The 14839-nt window shown below is 40.5% G+C and overlaps 1 protein-coding gene across 1 annotated transcript in view; it reads right to left on the reverse strand.

Annotated features, from left to right (window-relative positions):
* ASPH (aspartate beta-hydroxylase) overlaps positions 1-14839 on the reverse strand; it is a 182887-nt gene that overhangs the window by 105933 nt on the left and 62115 nt on the right. Inside the window, exons 5-6 of the mRNA XM_088469317.1 lie at positions 8172-8246; positions 1020-1070 (exon numbers count right to left, since the gene is read on the reverse strand). Coding sequence (XP_088325443.1) covers positions 1020-1070; positions 8172-8246 — 126 coding nt within the window. The remainder of the gene's footprint in view (positions 1-1019; positions 1071-8171; positions 8247-14839) is intronic.

A 14839-nucleotide genomic window follows, 5' to 3' on the forward strand; every position in this document is an offset into this window, starting at 1 on the left:
AGAGTCACACGTAAAGACGCTCGGCGCTACAGTCACACAAACCTCCCGCATTATATGTAGCACACAGAGGATAGATGTATGTGGACATATCTGTAGCTAATGTAACCAGTTTAGGATTTCCAATGTTTCTAAGCATTATCTTATGGGTACTTGAAAACATTTGGTAGGCAATTGTAATATCAGCTTAAACATGTTCTAGGACCCATTGTGGCGAGTGCAAAGTTGATCTATAAAGTGGGAAAGTGACATGTAATGGAACCTCATTATTCCATATAAGAACAGGAGTACAAGTGTGCGTGGGCCCAAAAATGCTGGGAACTAATTCCCTAAGCACCAGCCTTTCACACATGGGCTCCTAAGGCATAAATCTATGCCAGACAGTTCATAATGATCTAATAATTAGGACATAGAGCTACATTTGCTGAAGGCATTAAGATCTTTTTTATTTGTAAAATACATGAAGATGCCCCCTTTATAATTTTGCTAGCAACACATTTTAAAAAAAAAATTGTCCACTTGATTTCTTTTACTATAGCCTTTTGACTCCAAAGTAGAAGTGTATTATCCCTTATTGGAAGACCTACCTCCCTGGGAGCGAAAGGACAGCAGCCAAGGAACAGGAGATTTCAAAATGTCTCCTTTAAAAAAAGCATCCAATGTATTACCCCACTAACACCTCTTCCTCTTCTCTTTAGAATGGAAGCGCTCATGAGCAGGGCCCTCCTACCTCTTTTATTCATCAATCCCAGTTTCAGCTCATGTAAAGTAATTATGTATATGTACATTGGTTACCCTGTAATTATGTATGTTATGCGTTGGTTACCCTGTCATTTTTAAACTATATGTCTACCCTGTCTGTATCATTGCTCTGTGCGGCTTGTTTCGCCCTATAAAATAATAATAATCCATTACCTCTGTAAACAGTAGTGGAATGATCGGTGCTGTTTTACTCAGACATTAATTATAACAAGAACTGGAAACAGTGAATATGAAAAGTTAATTTCATTGCAAAATCTTACCATCATAATGAATATCATTCACAACGTCTGAAAGATCTGCATCACTCAAACCTAAAACAAAATGAGCAGGAAACATTGTCGATCAATAAATGTGCCATTTACATAGGACTAATATGTCTTAATAAGGTTCTAGCATTGGCTCATAGTATTGTATACACAATCATAAATGGGGCCAGCTGAACAAATAAACATTTATATTTAATCACTGGTATCACTAGGGGTCTTTCCACAGAGGTTACCCATTTCTAAAGCTAGATACACACTTGTACATATACTGCTCACTCGATCGACGAACGATATATCGCTAGTGCATCGTCAGGTGTGTGTACACCCGATATGCCTGAATGATGTCAATTTACAGACATATCAGATAAGCCCTCCAGTACAGTCGATTAATCATGCAGATAGATCTGTGCATCTACCTGCCGACCACCCATACACCGGCCGCAGGGACCACAGACACTGACATCACAACTGGATGGGCAGACATATCGAGTGGCCGGTTGGGAAGTGTGTATAGCTTACCTTAACTACCACTCGGGCGGGTAAGTGTGTACCTAGCTTAAGGAAGAACTATGAAATATGTTGTAGAATAGAAAGGCAATAGACATTTCCTCTTGGCAGTAGGACAACTCACTCATCAGAGGACAAGTATCGTGGTGGCATCATCTACTATACAGTGGATATAAACAATTACACACCATTATTGAAACTGCAGGTGTTTGTAATGTAAAACCTGAAATAAAGATCAGGATAAAGCATGTCTGACCGGTTTTCACCAGAAAAAAGTGAACACAGCTCTTAACTAATACTTTGAAGAATTTCCATCTCTTAATAGAACATCAAGTGGTTTCTTGTGTCTCTACCACCTTGGACTTTGCAATTCTATCCTACTTTTACCTTGTGCGTATGTTCAAGGTCCATCAATCTGCTAGATCTCCTGTGCACAACACCCTCTCCTTTGGAACTTCCCAAGAGATATATTTACTATGCAGTTTTCAATAAACCCCTATTTTCATCTGCTTTGCCTGTCAGCTTTAAAAGCACAATAATAGTACATGCAAAATAAGCCCCTGCTCCAGCTGAAGAGAAGCAGCCTCAAAGCATGAGGACAGCAGGAATCCGGTCACATGGTCGACAGTTACCATGTCAACATGGTTTAACATATAGATGGCATCACGTCAACAACCTCAGAATGTCAACATCCTCACAATGGGTTAGAGGTGACATGCTTACTGCAACACTGCCCTATGAGATGTCTCCACCGGAAGATCTGGTCACATGGCCGCAGAGGCCAGGTAAGTGACCTCTCGGCCAACAGGGACATTAGGTCAGCATTCCATCATGTCGACATGCCATCCATGCAGACATGAATGTCGACATCTACATGTCGTCCTGATGTATGTAGACATGACAACCTAACATACCACACCCATTCAACCTTGGCCTCTGACCAGAAGACATAGGGTCTCATTCACACCCGGTTGCAAGCGCCGATGCGCTCGCAACCGGGTCGATGGTTAGCCCTGCGCACGCGCAGCGGCCGCACTGTGCGTGTGCGCAAGCCCCGGAGCGAGAGAGAAACTCTATCGCTCCAAAGCTCTCTACAAAAGGGGCGGCTGTCGATGTTGATCGACAGCTCGCGCCGTTTTGTAGGCGGGGGTGGTTTCGCAAACGGAGGCGTTCCTTAAGGAACGCCTGCCGTTTTGTGGGCGGCCGCACTGACATCATCAGTGATGTCAGTGGGGAGCTTCCTGCTCGATCAGAGCAGGAAGCTCCCTGGGGTTTGCGGTTGCCGAGACCCAACCTTAGGGTCTCGTCGCAATCCCCGATGAACACCATCGCGACCATCAACCTGGTCAGTCGCTAAGCTGTGGGTGGTAACCCACAGCTTAGCTAGCGAACCAGGAGGCCGCACTAAAAAAAAAAAAGGAAGCGGCCGCCCTCATTCAGAGAGAGCGATCGCTTCTTGCGACCGCCTCTGAATGAGGGCCATAGTCCCATATGGTTTTGAATGACAATGTCTTTTTTCCCTCAAAATTCAGGGGGTATGTATGGTTTTTTTATTGCAAGAAATTGTTTCTGTATTGTCAGCTTACCCCCATAGCCCATATATGTGCAAAATAGGGGAGACTGTGGAGACATGCAGTAGTTACCAGTTTCTTCATGAAATTCCTGCAGCTCCTTTCATTTTGCCATAGGTCCCTTAGTAGCTTCCCCCGATAAGTTTTCTTTGTTGTGACATCAACTCTGCAAGGGCTAAATGACCTTGGCAATGTCCCTGTTGTAGCACAGTTTCTCTGCTTATTGAGGTCAGCCGTCACAGTGTTCCCTGGTACATGTAACACATTGGAAAATCTTTTATACCACTCTATGTAGCTGGCTCAGCAATGTGCACAATGCCAATATTTTCATAGATTGAGCGATTATTTGCCATTGCTCATTAATGTAATTCGCACTGCGCACACGCCACGATTGCTTTGCGATTATGTATGCATAGATGATTAACTCACAAAGTAAGTGTCATATAGTCAGCATTTGGGGGAGGTAACGGGGATGTGGTTAGGTAAACGCAGGCGTCTCTGACAGTGTAAACACCATTTCATGGGTGTGCATTAGCCAGTTTGACTGCATTGGCAGTATGAGAGCTCTCTGCGTGGGAGAAGAACTGCAGTGTTTGCGGCTGGTCAGACTTGCTGTACATGCTGCGTGACTGCTTGATGTGCGTTGATGGTACCGATGTTTACGCAGGAGTGTAAAATTGGACGTATATGAGAAAGCAGGAGTGGGCGTCTTTATGCCGGCTGTGCTGTGGCAGGCATCAGCATATTGTCGCAGCTGTGTTCCACGCACAATTGCAGCTGTGATCACATTAGCGTCCACTGCTGAATCAGGCCCTATGATTGGTATTTTTCAACAGTGAGACCCTGTAGATGTTCTGAACGCTCCATGCTGGACAATGGCTATCCCAGTAGGATGCTACCAAGAAACCTGCAAGTAAAGGCCCACATACACCAGCGACTGATTGTCGCAATTCTGCAATCCCCGGATGCCGAGGATCGGTGAAAGCCAACATGTTCAAAATATGAATGTGATTTTTAACATGTAGAATACAGGTCCTCAAACTTGGTCCTCAGGAGCCCTATCAGTGCATGTTTTGCAGGTCTCTTCACATAATTATTAGAAACCGTTAGCTGCACCTGTGGATCTTATAAAACATGTCAGTTAGTAATGAATACACCTGTGTACCTGCTGGGTGACCTGGAAAAAGTGAACTGTGTGGCCTCCTGAGGACAGAGTTTGAGAACCACTGATGTAGAATTTCACTGATCCTCAGACAGAATGGTAACCATCGAAGGCCGCTGATCAACTTTTCCAACTGGTGGATCGCCGTTTCCGATCCAACCGGAGGATCAGCCAATCTGCCGGCTGGTGTATGGGCCCCTTAACTCCTACAGAATCAGCTGTTTATTTTATTTCTGGCTGGTGTATGCTAATTATCTTTGAACATGAATTAAATGTGATGGTTAACTCTGAAGACAGCTACAGCCCCATTATGAAATGGTGTGCACACTTACTGTACACAGTTACTGTGATTTTTTTAGTTTCCTTTTTCTATTTTCTAAAAATTGTATATTTGTTTTTACCTTGCATTTTGCTGGTTTCAAGTTCACATAAAGGTGAAAAAAAAAAAAGGTCTGACCTTTTCTGTTAAATTAGGGTGCTCGAAATTATATTTTGAAATGCAGTTGGTGGAAGCGATACCAAACCTTCAAAAATGTATTTCAAGTATTACAACACTTAACATGCAGCATCTCCCAATAATTGGAGTGCCTCCATTTATTCAGTTAGAAATGATCACATGATGAATGGCTATTTAAATCTTATTGACTTCCGATAATGTGATTTTAAATGAAAGAAAATTTCCACTTGCAGTTTATATTCAGCTTCGAGACCAGGCCGAAACAGCCAGCTACAATGTGCTACCTTGTATTTCCAGGGGAGAAGAGTGCAATTTATGGCTGAGAGGCATGATGTCTTAATCTCCTTTTAGCGTAACCCTGGTCACCCCTTTCACATGGCAGTGTATTGGAGTCAGTCCCAGGAATAACCCTGGTTTGTGGACCTGGGACATATAACCCGGGTTGACCCTTTCACACCAAGACAAGACCAGGGTTTATCCGGGTAATATCCCAGGTCAAAAGCTTGGCTTTAAAAGGGGTAGATGTAAAGAAAGTGGTTTGAGGTTACAGTCCCTTTAATCTACTTCTGCCGGGATTAAATGTATAACACAAATCAAGCTGTGAGCATCTTTACTAATGAACTTCCTTTTATATACTTTACTTTTGCATTTAAAATAATGAGGAAAACTAGGGCTTCTATGAATATTAAAACAGTGATAAGTTATTAGTCTGTCGGATAGTAGTACACAATAGGTTTACAAAGAGGAACTTTATGACCTACCACAATCAGCATAGCACCTATAGGTTAAGAGCCACGGGGATAGATTTTATATACTAAATTCTAAATCATATGGATGATGGAAATTCATTCTATTAGTGACCTTTATGAAAAGATGTCAGATTTTAAACATTTTTTTTTTTTTTTTTTACTCCGTGTAAAGATCTACATCAAATGAGTAATCCACTGACTGAACCATCTGTTATCCAGCGAAATCCACCATATAGATGAGTATCCTTTATGTACTGCTGTGCGTGTTATTCAGCTATACTATTTATGTAATGAACATTTACCCTAGTTGCAGGAAGATTATTCTGACTCCCTCATCCTCTACATTGAGTAATTGTAGAAATGGATTGGCTTTTAGATAATTGTACTTCATGGCAGTTGGAGCAATTAGATTTCAGTATTTGTCAACCAGACTATAAAAGCAGGGAATATGGAATGAAAGAAATCTGGAGAAACCGTAATAGATCAGCTGCCAAATTCTCTGTAACCTTCTATCAATCAGGTACCCGTATTCTAAAAGGAGCAGTGACAGTCTGGCTCATTACTCACACACTTATTAACTGTATTACTAATCATTAAGTGTATACACAGTGTGTATAGTGTAGGGAAGGAAAAATTATATTTCATCCAAAGATGTGATCAGGCTATTTTCTTTTTTAAGGTGGGGAACTATAAATGAATATAGAAAGGCGCTGTAGTGAGTTGCTACTCAAAGCAGCTGCTTAGTAGAGATAGTTAGTCTCCATAAGGAGAACAAAAAAAGTGAAAGGTAGCAGCGCTAGAGAATCATAAACAATTTAATAAACACAAATGATCATAAAAACATTAAAAACCTAGGACCATAAGCCCAGATTATGACCAGCATAAAATATTAAGGCATAAATAGAAAAGCACCCTGATACATCAATTGAAGTTGACAGGCAGTCCAGGCACTGATAGTGAGTAGGCAGATGATAAATGTCCCACAAGGGATGATGTAGATATTACCGGCTGATGTATAGTCTCTAGATGTGTCTTCAGTTAGCGATGGTCCCTCACTTGGGTATGCTCCAACGCAAGACCAGGGGTAACCAACCTCAGTCCTCGAGAGTTACTGACAGTTCACGTTTTCCAGACCACCTAGCTGGTGCACAGGTGTATTCATTACTCACTAACATATTTGAAAAGATCCACAGGTGTAGCTAATTATCTCACCTGTAATTCTGTGAGGACACCTGCAAAACATTCACTGTTGGTAGCTCTCGAGGACCAGGGTTGGTTATCCCTGTTCTAGACAGTATATTCTCAATCATCTGACCAGCTGTACCTAACACTCTAGTATCTGCCCTCAATTCTGTAAAAGTTTTCACATCATAAAGTTAATTGAGTACTTGTGTACTTTACGGACTCATTGCAGAGAGAACCCGAGTGTTCTACACATTATTATTGTTGTTGTTTTGGTGCCCCTTAATTGAGGAATGCCACCTCCTTACGCGCCCGTCAGATTTCCCCATATGCCCACAGACCTCTCCACATGGCCTGTAAATCCCACAGACCTTACCACATATCTGAGACCTAAATGACCCCTTAAATGCCTGTCAGTTCCCCACATGCTCTCAGATGTCTCCACATGTCCCTTGGATCACCATCACATGCCCTCAGACCTTCTTGCGCTCCCCTTAGAATGCACATAAAATCCTGCTAGTAGCGGACAGTCAGGTTACTGTGTGCGTAGTTTGATTATTATTACACAGCAAAGCTTGGAGGATATGCCAAAACAATTGTATAGGATAGAGAATGAGATGTCACTAAAAGCAGCACTTGAATGTTCTGTGTATTGTGCGTTGGTCACTAGAACATACAGGATTATGCTGTACTTGATTATAATTTTTTACATATTTGGTGGGCTTCTAAAACCAAGCTGAAGACCAATCGTTTAATTTGATCTTTACTTACAACAATTAGCTTTTGTACTTTGTTTTTTTACCTTGCTGACTGTTCCCAGCTTGGGCATATCTAAAATAGTGCCACAGCGCCTGATTATGTACGGACTCTTTAAACTGTGATGCATTTCTGTTTAATTACATAAGCTATATACATGTATTTTATAGGCCAATTAAGTTAACATCTATAACTCTGTTCCTTATTTATATGGTTGTTACATACAAATGTAAAGTCAGTGCGTCCTGACCCCGAAAACTCCAGGTATATTTGTATAGGATAATGTTCCTACACAAACCCAGGTAAACATAGCAATTCACACAGCTTTACAAACACGTGGAGAGAAAGCTTTTCCAACAGTGTTACATTCCTTGTCATGACCCATATGAATCAATATTACTGTGTTAAGTTTTAGTAAAGCGATAGTATAACCTGGTTAGCACTTCCTACGGTTTGTATTTTTTTTTTTCCTGTGTGACATTAGACTGGATGGGGCGTAATCAATATTTCCACAAGAGACACTTTGAGTGAGGAGATCCCGGTGTATTTAAATCACTTGTAAAGCAGCTCTTACAGGGTGTAGCCTTTGGACATGTGTTGGTAAAAAAAAAAAAAAAATTAAGTGACAAATGTGAGGATTGGTACAGTAGGGGCTTGGTAATATACAAAAAAAAAAAAAAAAAAAGAGAATGGTGTAAAGTAGGTGCAAGGGGAGGAGAGGCTTTATTGCAAGGTGCAGAGCAGAAGCCAAACCAGTCTCACCTGACTTAATGGATTCTGGGTGATCTGTCTCATCAGAGTCTTCAGCTTGTTCCAACACAGTCCTCTCTTTCAGTCCTGCATGTTCCAGTTACAAAGTTTATTAAAGCATGAACCACTTACAGAGGGAACCAGGTCATACAGAGAACATAAAACATACTCATCATGTTTGCTCATGCCAAGGAATAATGTATGTTTTCTGCTTTATTATAGATAATACAGCATTGTCTTATTATCAATGTTACATAAATGTCTCCTTAGCATAGCTATTCTATCTTTTATGCTTTATTTTCTGGAATTACTTCGTGTTTACCTACCTTATGTTTCCACAAGAGCAGCTTCGCCTCAACTTAGTTAAAAAAAAAAAATAAATACAATGTAATTATATCATACATGGGGAGATGTAACGGGATGCAGTCAGGAAGCCGACGGTCGAAATACAGACCGCCGGCTTCCCGACTGTCAAATCCCGGCAGGGTTCTATGGACAGGCGCCGAAATCCTGACACCTGTCACTATGCCTACGCTGGGTGCCCGACGTACCAAACGAAGGTAAGCCGGGTGCGGACAGCCACCATTTCAGGGGGGGGGGGGGGGGTTAGGCTAGGGGAAGGTGGGGTTAGGCACTAGGGGGAAGGTTAGGGTTAGGCACCAATAAGGGAAGGTTAGGGTTGGGTGGGGGTGGGGGGTGGGGTTAGTCATACTCACCTGAATCCCCATGCGGGATTTTCACTGCTGTCAGTTTGCATAGGCCCGGCAGTCATTTATACTGATTCCGATGCAACATACCTTTTGTGAGAAAAAAAAGTGGAGAAGTCGCCCGTAGCAACCAATCAGCTTTTAGCGGTCATCCTATAGACTGTGCTAGATGAATCATAGCTAAAGGCTGATTGGTTGTTATGGGCACCTTCTCCACATTAGCTCTCTCGGAGGTTTGATACATCTCTCCTATAGTCTGACTCCAGCTACCTAGGTTATACACCATGCTATCAGAAAATGAGTGGTGCCACTAAATAAATACATTGTTCAAAGTATTGTAAATAGTGGCAAGCCACTGTCAGGGAGAGATGCAACAATGAGAAATAGTTATGGCTCCAATAATAAAACAATAAAAATCTAATTTTGATTTGTGCAAAAATGTATCCCCTTCAATGTAAAGCACCGTTTATTGTTGAAAGAGGAGTGGGCTACTGCGCAAACTCTAGTCTTCCTGTGGTTCAGGGAGGCTTCGTGCCCTGTTGCAAGAGGACTGCTGAGCTCACTACTGGGTCATCTTGTTCTTTTACCATTTAAGAGTGACATGGTGGGAGACAAAAGTCTCCAACTTGGCTCCTAGAAAAAGCTTGGTTAACAACTGCTTATATAAAGCTGTTCCAGCATTCCTGCACCTCTGCCCATGTGCAGCATACACTCCCTGACTGGTGAGCTGTATGGAACCATGCTTTGCTCAAGATCTGCTCCATTACCAGTGTGCATGTAACACGGAGTAAGTCTTCCTGCTATCATACAATAAACCAACATCACTGGTTAAGTTACTGGGTATACATAGTTTGAGTCATCAAACTGGAGAGTGCCTACATAACTCTGCAGTATCAACACCCACCCACACACACACTGAGTCCTATTAGGAGAAAAGTGCTATATAAATATTATAATTATTATTATTTCCAACATTCCTATGAGTAAAGGTGCGTACACACTGGGCGATTTTACAATTACGTAATCGGGCAACCGCTCAGTAATCGTGCACAAATCGTGAACTATAATGTCAGAAACGACCAGCGATACGCGCTCTCACTGGTCTTTCGCGACATGTTCCATCGCCTGTAAACGCAGCACAATCTGTCGATAATGTCAGATTGGCCATGTTCAGGAATGATGGAGGGTGCCTGATCGTTCAGTGTAGGCACTACAGGGGGAACAGGAACGACATACAGTCTTTCCTAATCGCCCAGCGTGCACTTTCAGCGTTAATTTTCCTTTAAATAATTATATGTGGACACCAATGAAAAGTTAGGAACATTTTTCTAACTGGGAACATTTGTCATTGTGCACTGCATCAAAAAATAAAGCCATTGTCACTTAAAGGTCATCAACTTAAAAGCCTATTGATAGAGTGGTGTTAAATTAAACTATCAGTTACTGAAATTCCATTAACAGGAGTGTGGTGATGAAAGATTGCTACCATGTATTATTAGTACAGCAAGAGGATGTTACATATAGTAACCAAATTATTGCAGTCATATGGTGGCTATTTAGTTAATGACATTCCAAATTTTTTCTTGTCTCTTCATTTAGAAAGGTGATGGGATTTCCCACTATTGTAATGGGGAACTTTACGGAACCATGTTCCATCCCACGCAATTGCTTGACCTGAGAATAACATCATTACTCACATGAAACCTGTTGCATACCAAGCAGCGTAAAGCATCGAGAAGTGGCCTGTTGCAACCAATCAGCTTTGAGGTAGCATTTATCAAGTACATTCTAGAAAACGATAGGTAGAAGCGATTATTTGCTACGGGTAACATCTGCACTTGTCCACTCTTTACACAGATTTACTCGTATCTAGTCTTGGCAGTCAATAGTCGTTTAGACCTAATTCAATAAAGTAAGTTTACTAATATGTTGTGTATACATACACTGTATAGTAACCAACACCAACCAATTTCTATTTTTATTTTTTTTTTTAGAATAAATAAGATATTATTCATGCGTTTCCCATGGTGTTTTGGAAAGAACCACAGACAGTAAATTAAAAAAAAAAAAAGATAAAAGAGAAGGCTCAGGGTTTAAAATAACCATTTATTCACCCGCCCACCCCAATCAATTTATTAGCTTGTGTAAGAAAAATATTACATGAGAAAGTACAACTGGGGTCTCAAGTCTGAAGTATCCAGTGCATATTAAGGATGTGGAGCGATACTCCGCCAGTCCATACCATTCATTTAATTGGAGATATTAAAGATGTTAGAACTTTCCTTCGGAAGTTTTAAGTAACACAGTAATTTACAATGCTCATTGCATTTTACAGCACACTATGCATGTCTAAAGTCAGTAGTCTGGCATTACTGCTAATTCAAATACTACTTATGCATCAGAGCAAACGCTTAACTGCTATTTAAGCCGCCTCTGCAGAACAATGACCGATCCCTTCTAGCTGGATATCACGAACTAGGTACAGAGAATGCAGCATTATCCTACATCCCATTGGATGAGCACAATTTATTATTTGTCTGCCTTTTCCTCAGCCTTTTTCCCCCGATCTCTATTTGATGTTCTTCCACTTGTTGTTCGTCTTGAACTTTCTTTGGGCTTTTCATCTCTATTTCGCCTAGTTTCACTCTTTTTTGCATCTTTTTTCACTTCGGCAGTGTCCATTTTGGGTTTCTCCGCCTCTGTGTGCTTTCCTTCTTTGTCCTTGGATTCTTTGACAGATTTTTCCTTTTGCTGTTCTTTTACTTGACTTAGATATTTTTCCTTCACCTTTTTAAGTTGCTCTTTTATACCCTCTTTAACTTCCATTATACATTGTAAAAAGAAAATAGGTCGTCAGTCACTCAGCAATGGAAAGCAAATAGATTAACTGCAATAAACTCTTAAACCCCACGTGGAGCACTATTACCAAGCCAGTAAAACTGGACTAAATCTCATCACTTGGAAAAGGGCGTGGAAGTCACCCAGATAAATTACAGCATACTAGTAACTTACTTGAAACAGGTATTATACATAGCCCCTCAAATGCATCTGTTTTGGCTATATTAAAAGGTTGGTGGTCCAGTACCAAATAAGATGCCACAGGTTGGTGGCCAGGTACCAAATAAAATTATTCATGGCAAGTGTGATTGGCAGGCACCAGCACTGATTTTGCCCATCATAAAATACATAAACAGAAGTACAACCCTGTACACCGCCACATAACTGAACCCAGAGATAACTGGTAAGCCCAATTTACCGAAATGTAATAGTTTTTTTCTGAATTTCTCAATAAAAAACTTTTGGCCTAGGAGTGCCATGAAAATATGTTGCTACAGATGTGTGCACATACATTTATCCTCTGTGCGTTACAAGTCGTGTTACACATAACGTGTGACTCTGTAGCGGTGAACATCTTTACCTGCGACATTCTACCTTCAAATGAGTCTTATTCGCACAGCGAATAGGACATACAGACAGCTTCTGCTGATTAAAATGATATGCAGCATGCCTATAATCTGTGTGCGACTGCGGGTGTATCTGCATGTGAAATGCTACATTAGTGTCAGCAGCTTTGACACTAACGTAACGTTTTGCATGCAGATACACCCGCAGTTGCACGCAGAACAGACATGCAGCATATCATTTTAATCAGCAGAAGCTGCCTGTGTGTCCTATTTGCATCACTGAGAATAAGTTGCATTTGAAAATAAAAAGTTGCACGAAAAGACGCACAGTGATACCAAGTCACGCCACGGCGCAACTAGAAGGGCTGTTTAACGCGCAAGGAGGCTAGATGTATGAGGATATATCTGTACTTTAGGGCAATGTGATTCATGAGTTTGGAAACCACAGTGTAAGATGATATTTAGTTGCACATCATCATGGGTTAATTCAATTGGCAACAATGGGCATGAGGTGCCGATTTTACAACCATTTATCCAGCAAATCACGACCACCAACAATGCAATGGCAACTAACCGTATATCGTTGCTAACTGAATGCGAATGTAATATCTGCACTTTTAGCATACAAGGTACTTTTTTGTCTACAAGGTCATTTCAAATTGAAATGTAAAACTGCCTGCTGTAATTGTTTGATATATATTTTTTTAAGATTGGTATAATATTATAGATCCTTTGCATTAAGGAAAATGTCAACATATATTCAACATAGGTGTATGGTAGGCTCCCCACTTAAGGCCTGACTATGTCCAACGCAAGTGGACACATAGCTATCTTTATCACACAGACATGCATTTGATGGGACTGTAATGGGTACGCAGCCAGACTTCCATGCTATTCTGAGGTCGTGCAAATGAAGAACGGACGCCTATACTAATAAGAATGGCTGCAGATGGAAATAAAAGGTGGGTGGTGTGACTATACAGGTGAAGCTGTGCGGATAATTAAGATAAGGGAATGAATCTGCCCGCAGCTGCCGCTTAGCATGTGACTCAGAATCAGACCCTTACAGAGGAAACAGTAATTGGCATGGGAGTTTTATCATAGGCCGCCAATATAAAATAATAAAAATCACATTGTCGACTAAACCAGATATTGTTATCTACATGGAGCATAGAGGTTTACATTTAAACTGACTTATTCATTAGTGTTACTGTCCATTTAATAAAACTTCAAATGGGACTGTATATTTTATACTCGCACACCATGCAGAAAATTCCACAAAAACAAATAAAACCATGCAGAAGACATAAGATGATAATCCTCTGCACATTTACACTGACACTTTGTGGAGGCAATAGAAGAAAAGAAAAGCAGGTATTCACCTCCCATTTAGCTACAAGCCTGTGTCCATCATATGATGTGGACTTTAACAGTTGCTGCTGCTGTCTTCTTCTAGGTCTCCTACCAAGTGTTTTAATGCTATAACACCAACTGGACACAAAACTCCAAGTGCAGTGTTTGTGGAGTCAGTGTGTACGGGCAAAGGACATGATGTTTATAGAAACAGCAAAATGAACTGTGCTTAAGGTTTCAATAAGAAGTTAATGGCAAAAAATAAAAATGCTTTCAGTGAAATGTAGGGTGAGTATAATATGGGTGTGTGTGTAATTAAGAACAGATGCAGAACTGCTGAGGTGCCTTTGTGCAAATGATAAGGAGCACCAGTATTCACCTGTGACGTTAATAGGGGTTTTCATCATTGAATTTTACTATATTATAGGACTGTGTATATTTATATTAAAATTCTTTTTTTCAACTTCTGACTAAATCAGTACTAGCATTTGTGTTAGTGTGGTGGAATAGATTATAAGTTCCAATGGGACAAGGACAGATGTGAATAATGAGTCTTTGTAAAGTGCTGAATAATATGTAGGAGCTAATAAGGAATAATTAGGTTCTCACATGGTTACAATCATTGCTTTCGTAAAACAAAATAAGTAATTAATTTAAAAACTCGCTATTTCCACACCCAACATAATTTCAATAAAAAGATAGACGTAAGTGGTGCAAGGGAGAAAGGTGCTGCTGCCTACAGCAATTAATAAAAGGTGCATATACAGGTAACAATTTTTTGAACGATTTAAAAAAATCGTTCAGTTTACGAGTTATAACAATGAACGATAATCACAAATGCGCACTCCCATTTGTAGTGATCGTTCATGCTGGACAGTCTGAAATGGACGATGAAGATCATTATTAAGGGAAGGAACATTATTCCTTCATCATTCAAAAAAATAGTTCATTACACTTCAAAAAATCGTTCACTTTTTCAAGGGAAAATCTGACAGAAAATCGTTGGTTACAAAATAGTTACGTGTGTATGCACCTTTACGTATTTGCACCCCTACTCTAAGCAGCAGTAAATAAAATGACAGACACTAAAAAGTTGCTATGACAACTCCACGTCTTTCAAATGGACTAAAGTTTTCATTAATCTTTAAAAAAAAAAAAAAAATTAACTATGTAAGTTGTCACACTGCATATTTTTATTAAAAACACACAGCTAATT

The sequence above is a fragment of the Taudactylus pleione genome, unplaced genomic scaffold (genome assembly GCF_031769625.1).
Source record: "Taudactylus pleione unplaced genomic scaffold, aTauple2 ptg000090l, whole genome shotgun sequence".
In the NCBI taxonomy this organism is placed as follows: Eukaryota; Metazoa; Chordata; class Amphibia; order Anura; family Myobatrachidae; genus Taudactylus; species Taudactylus pleione.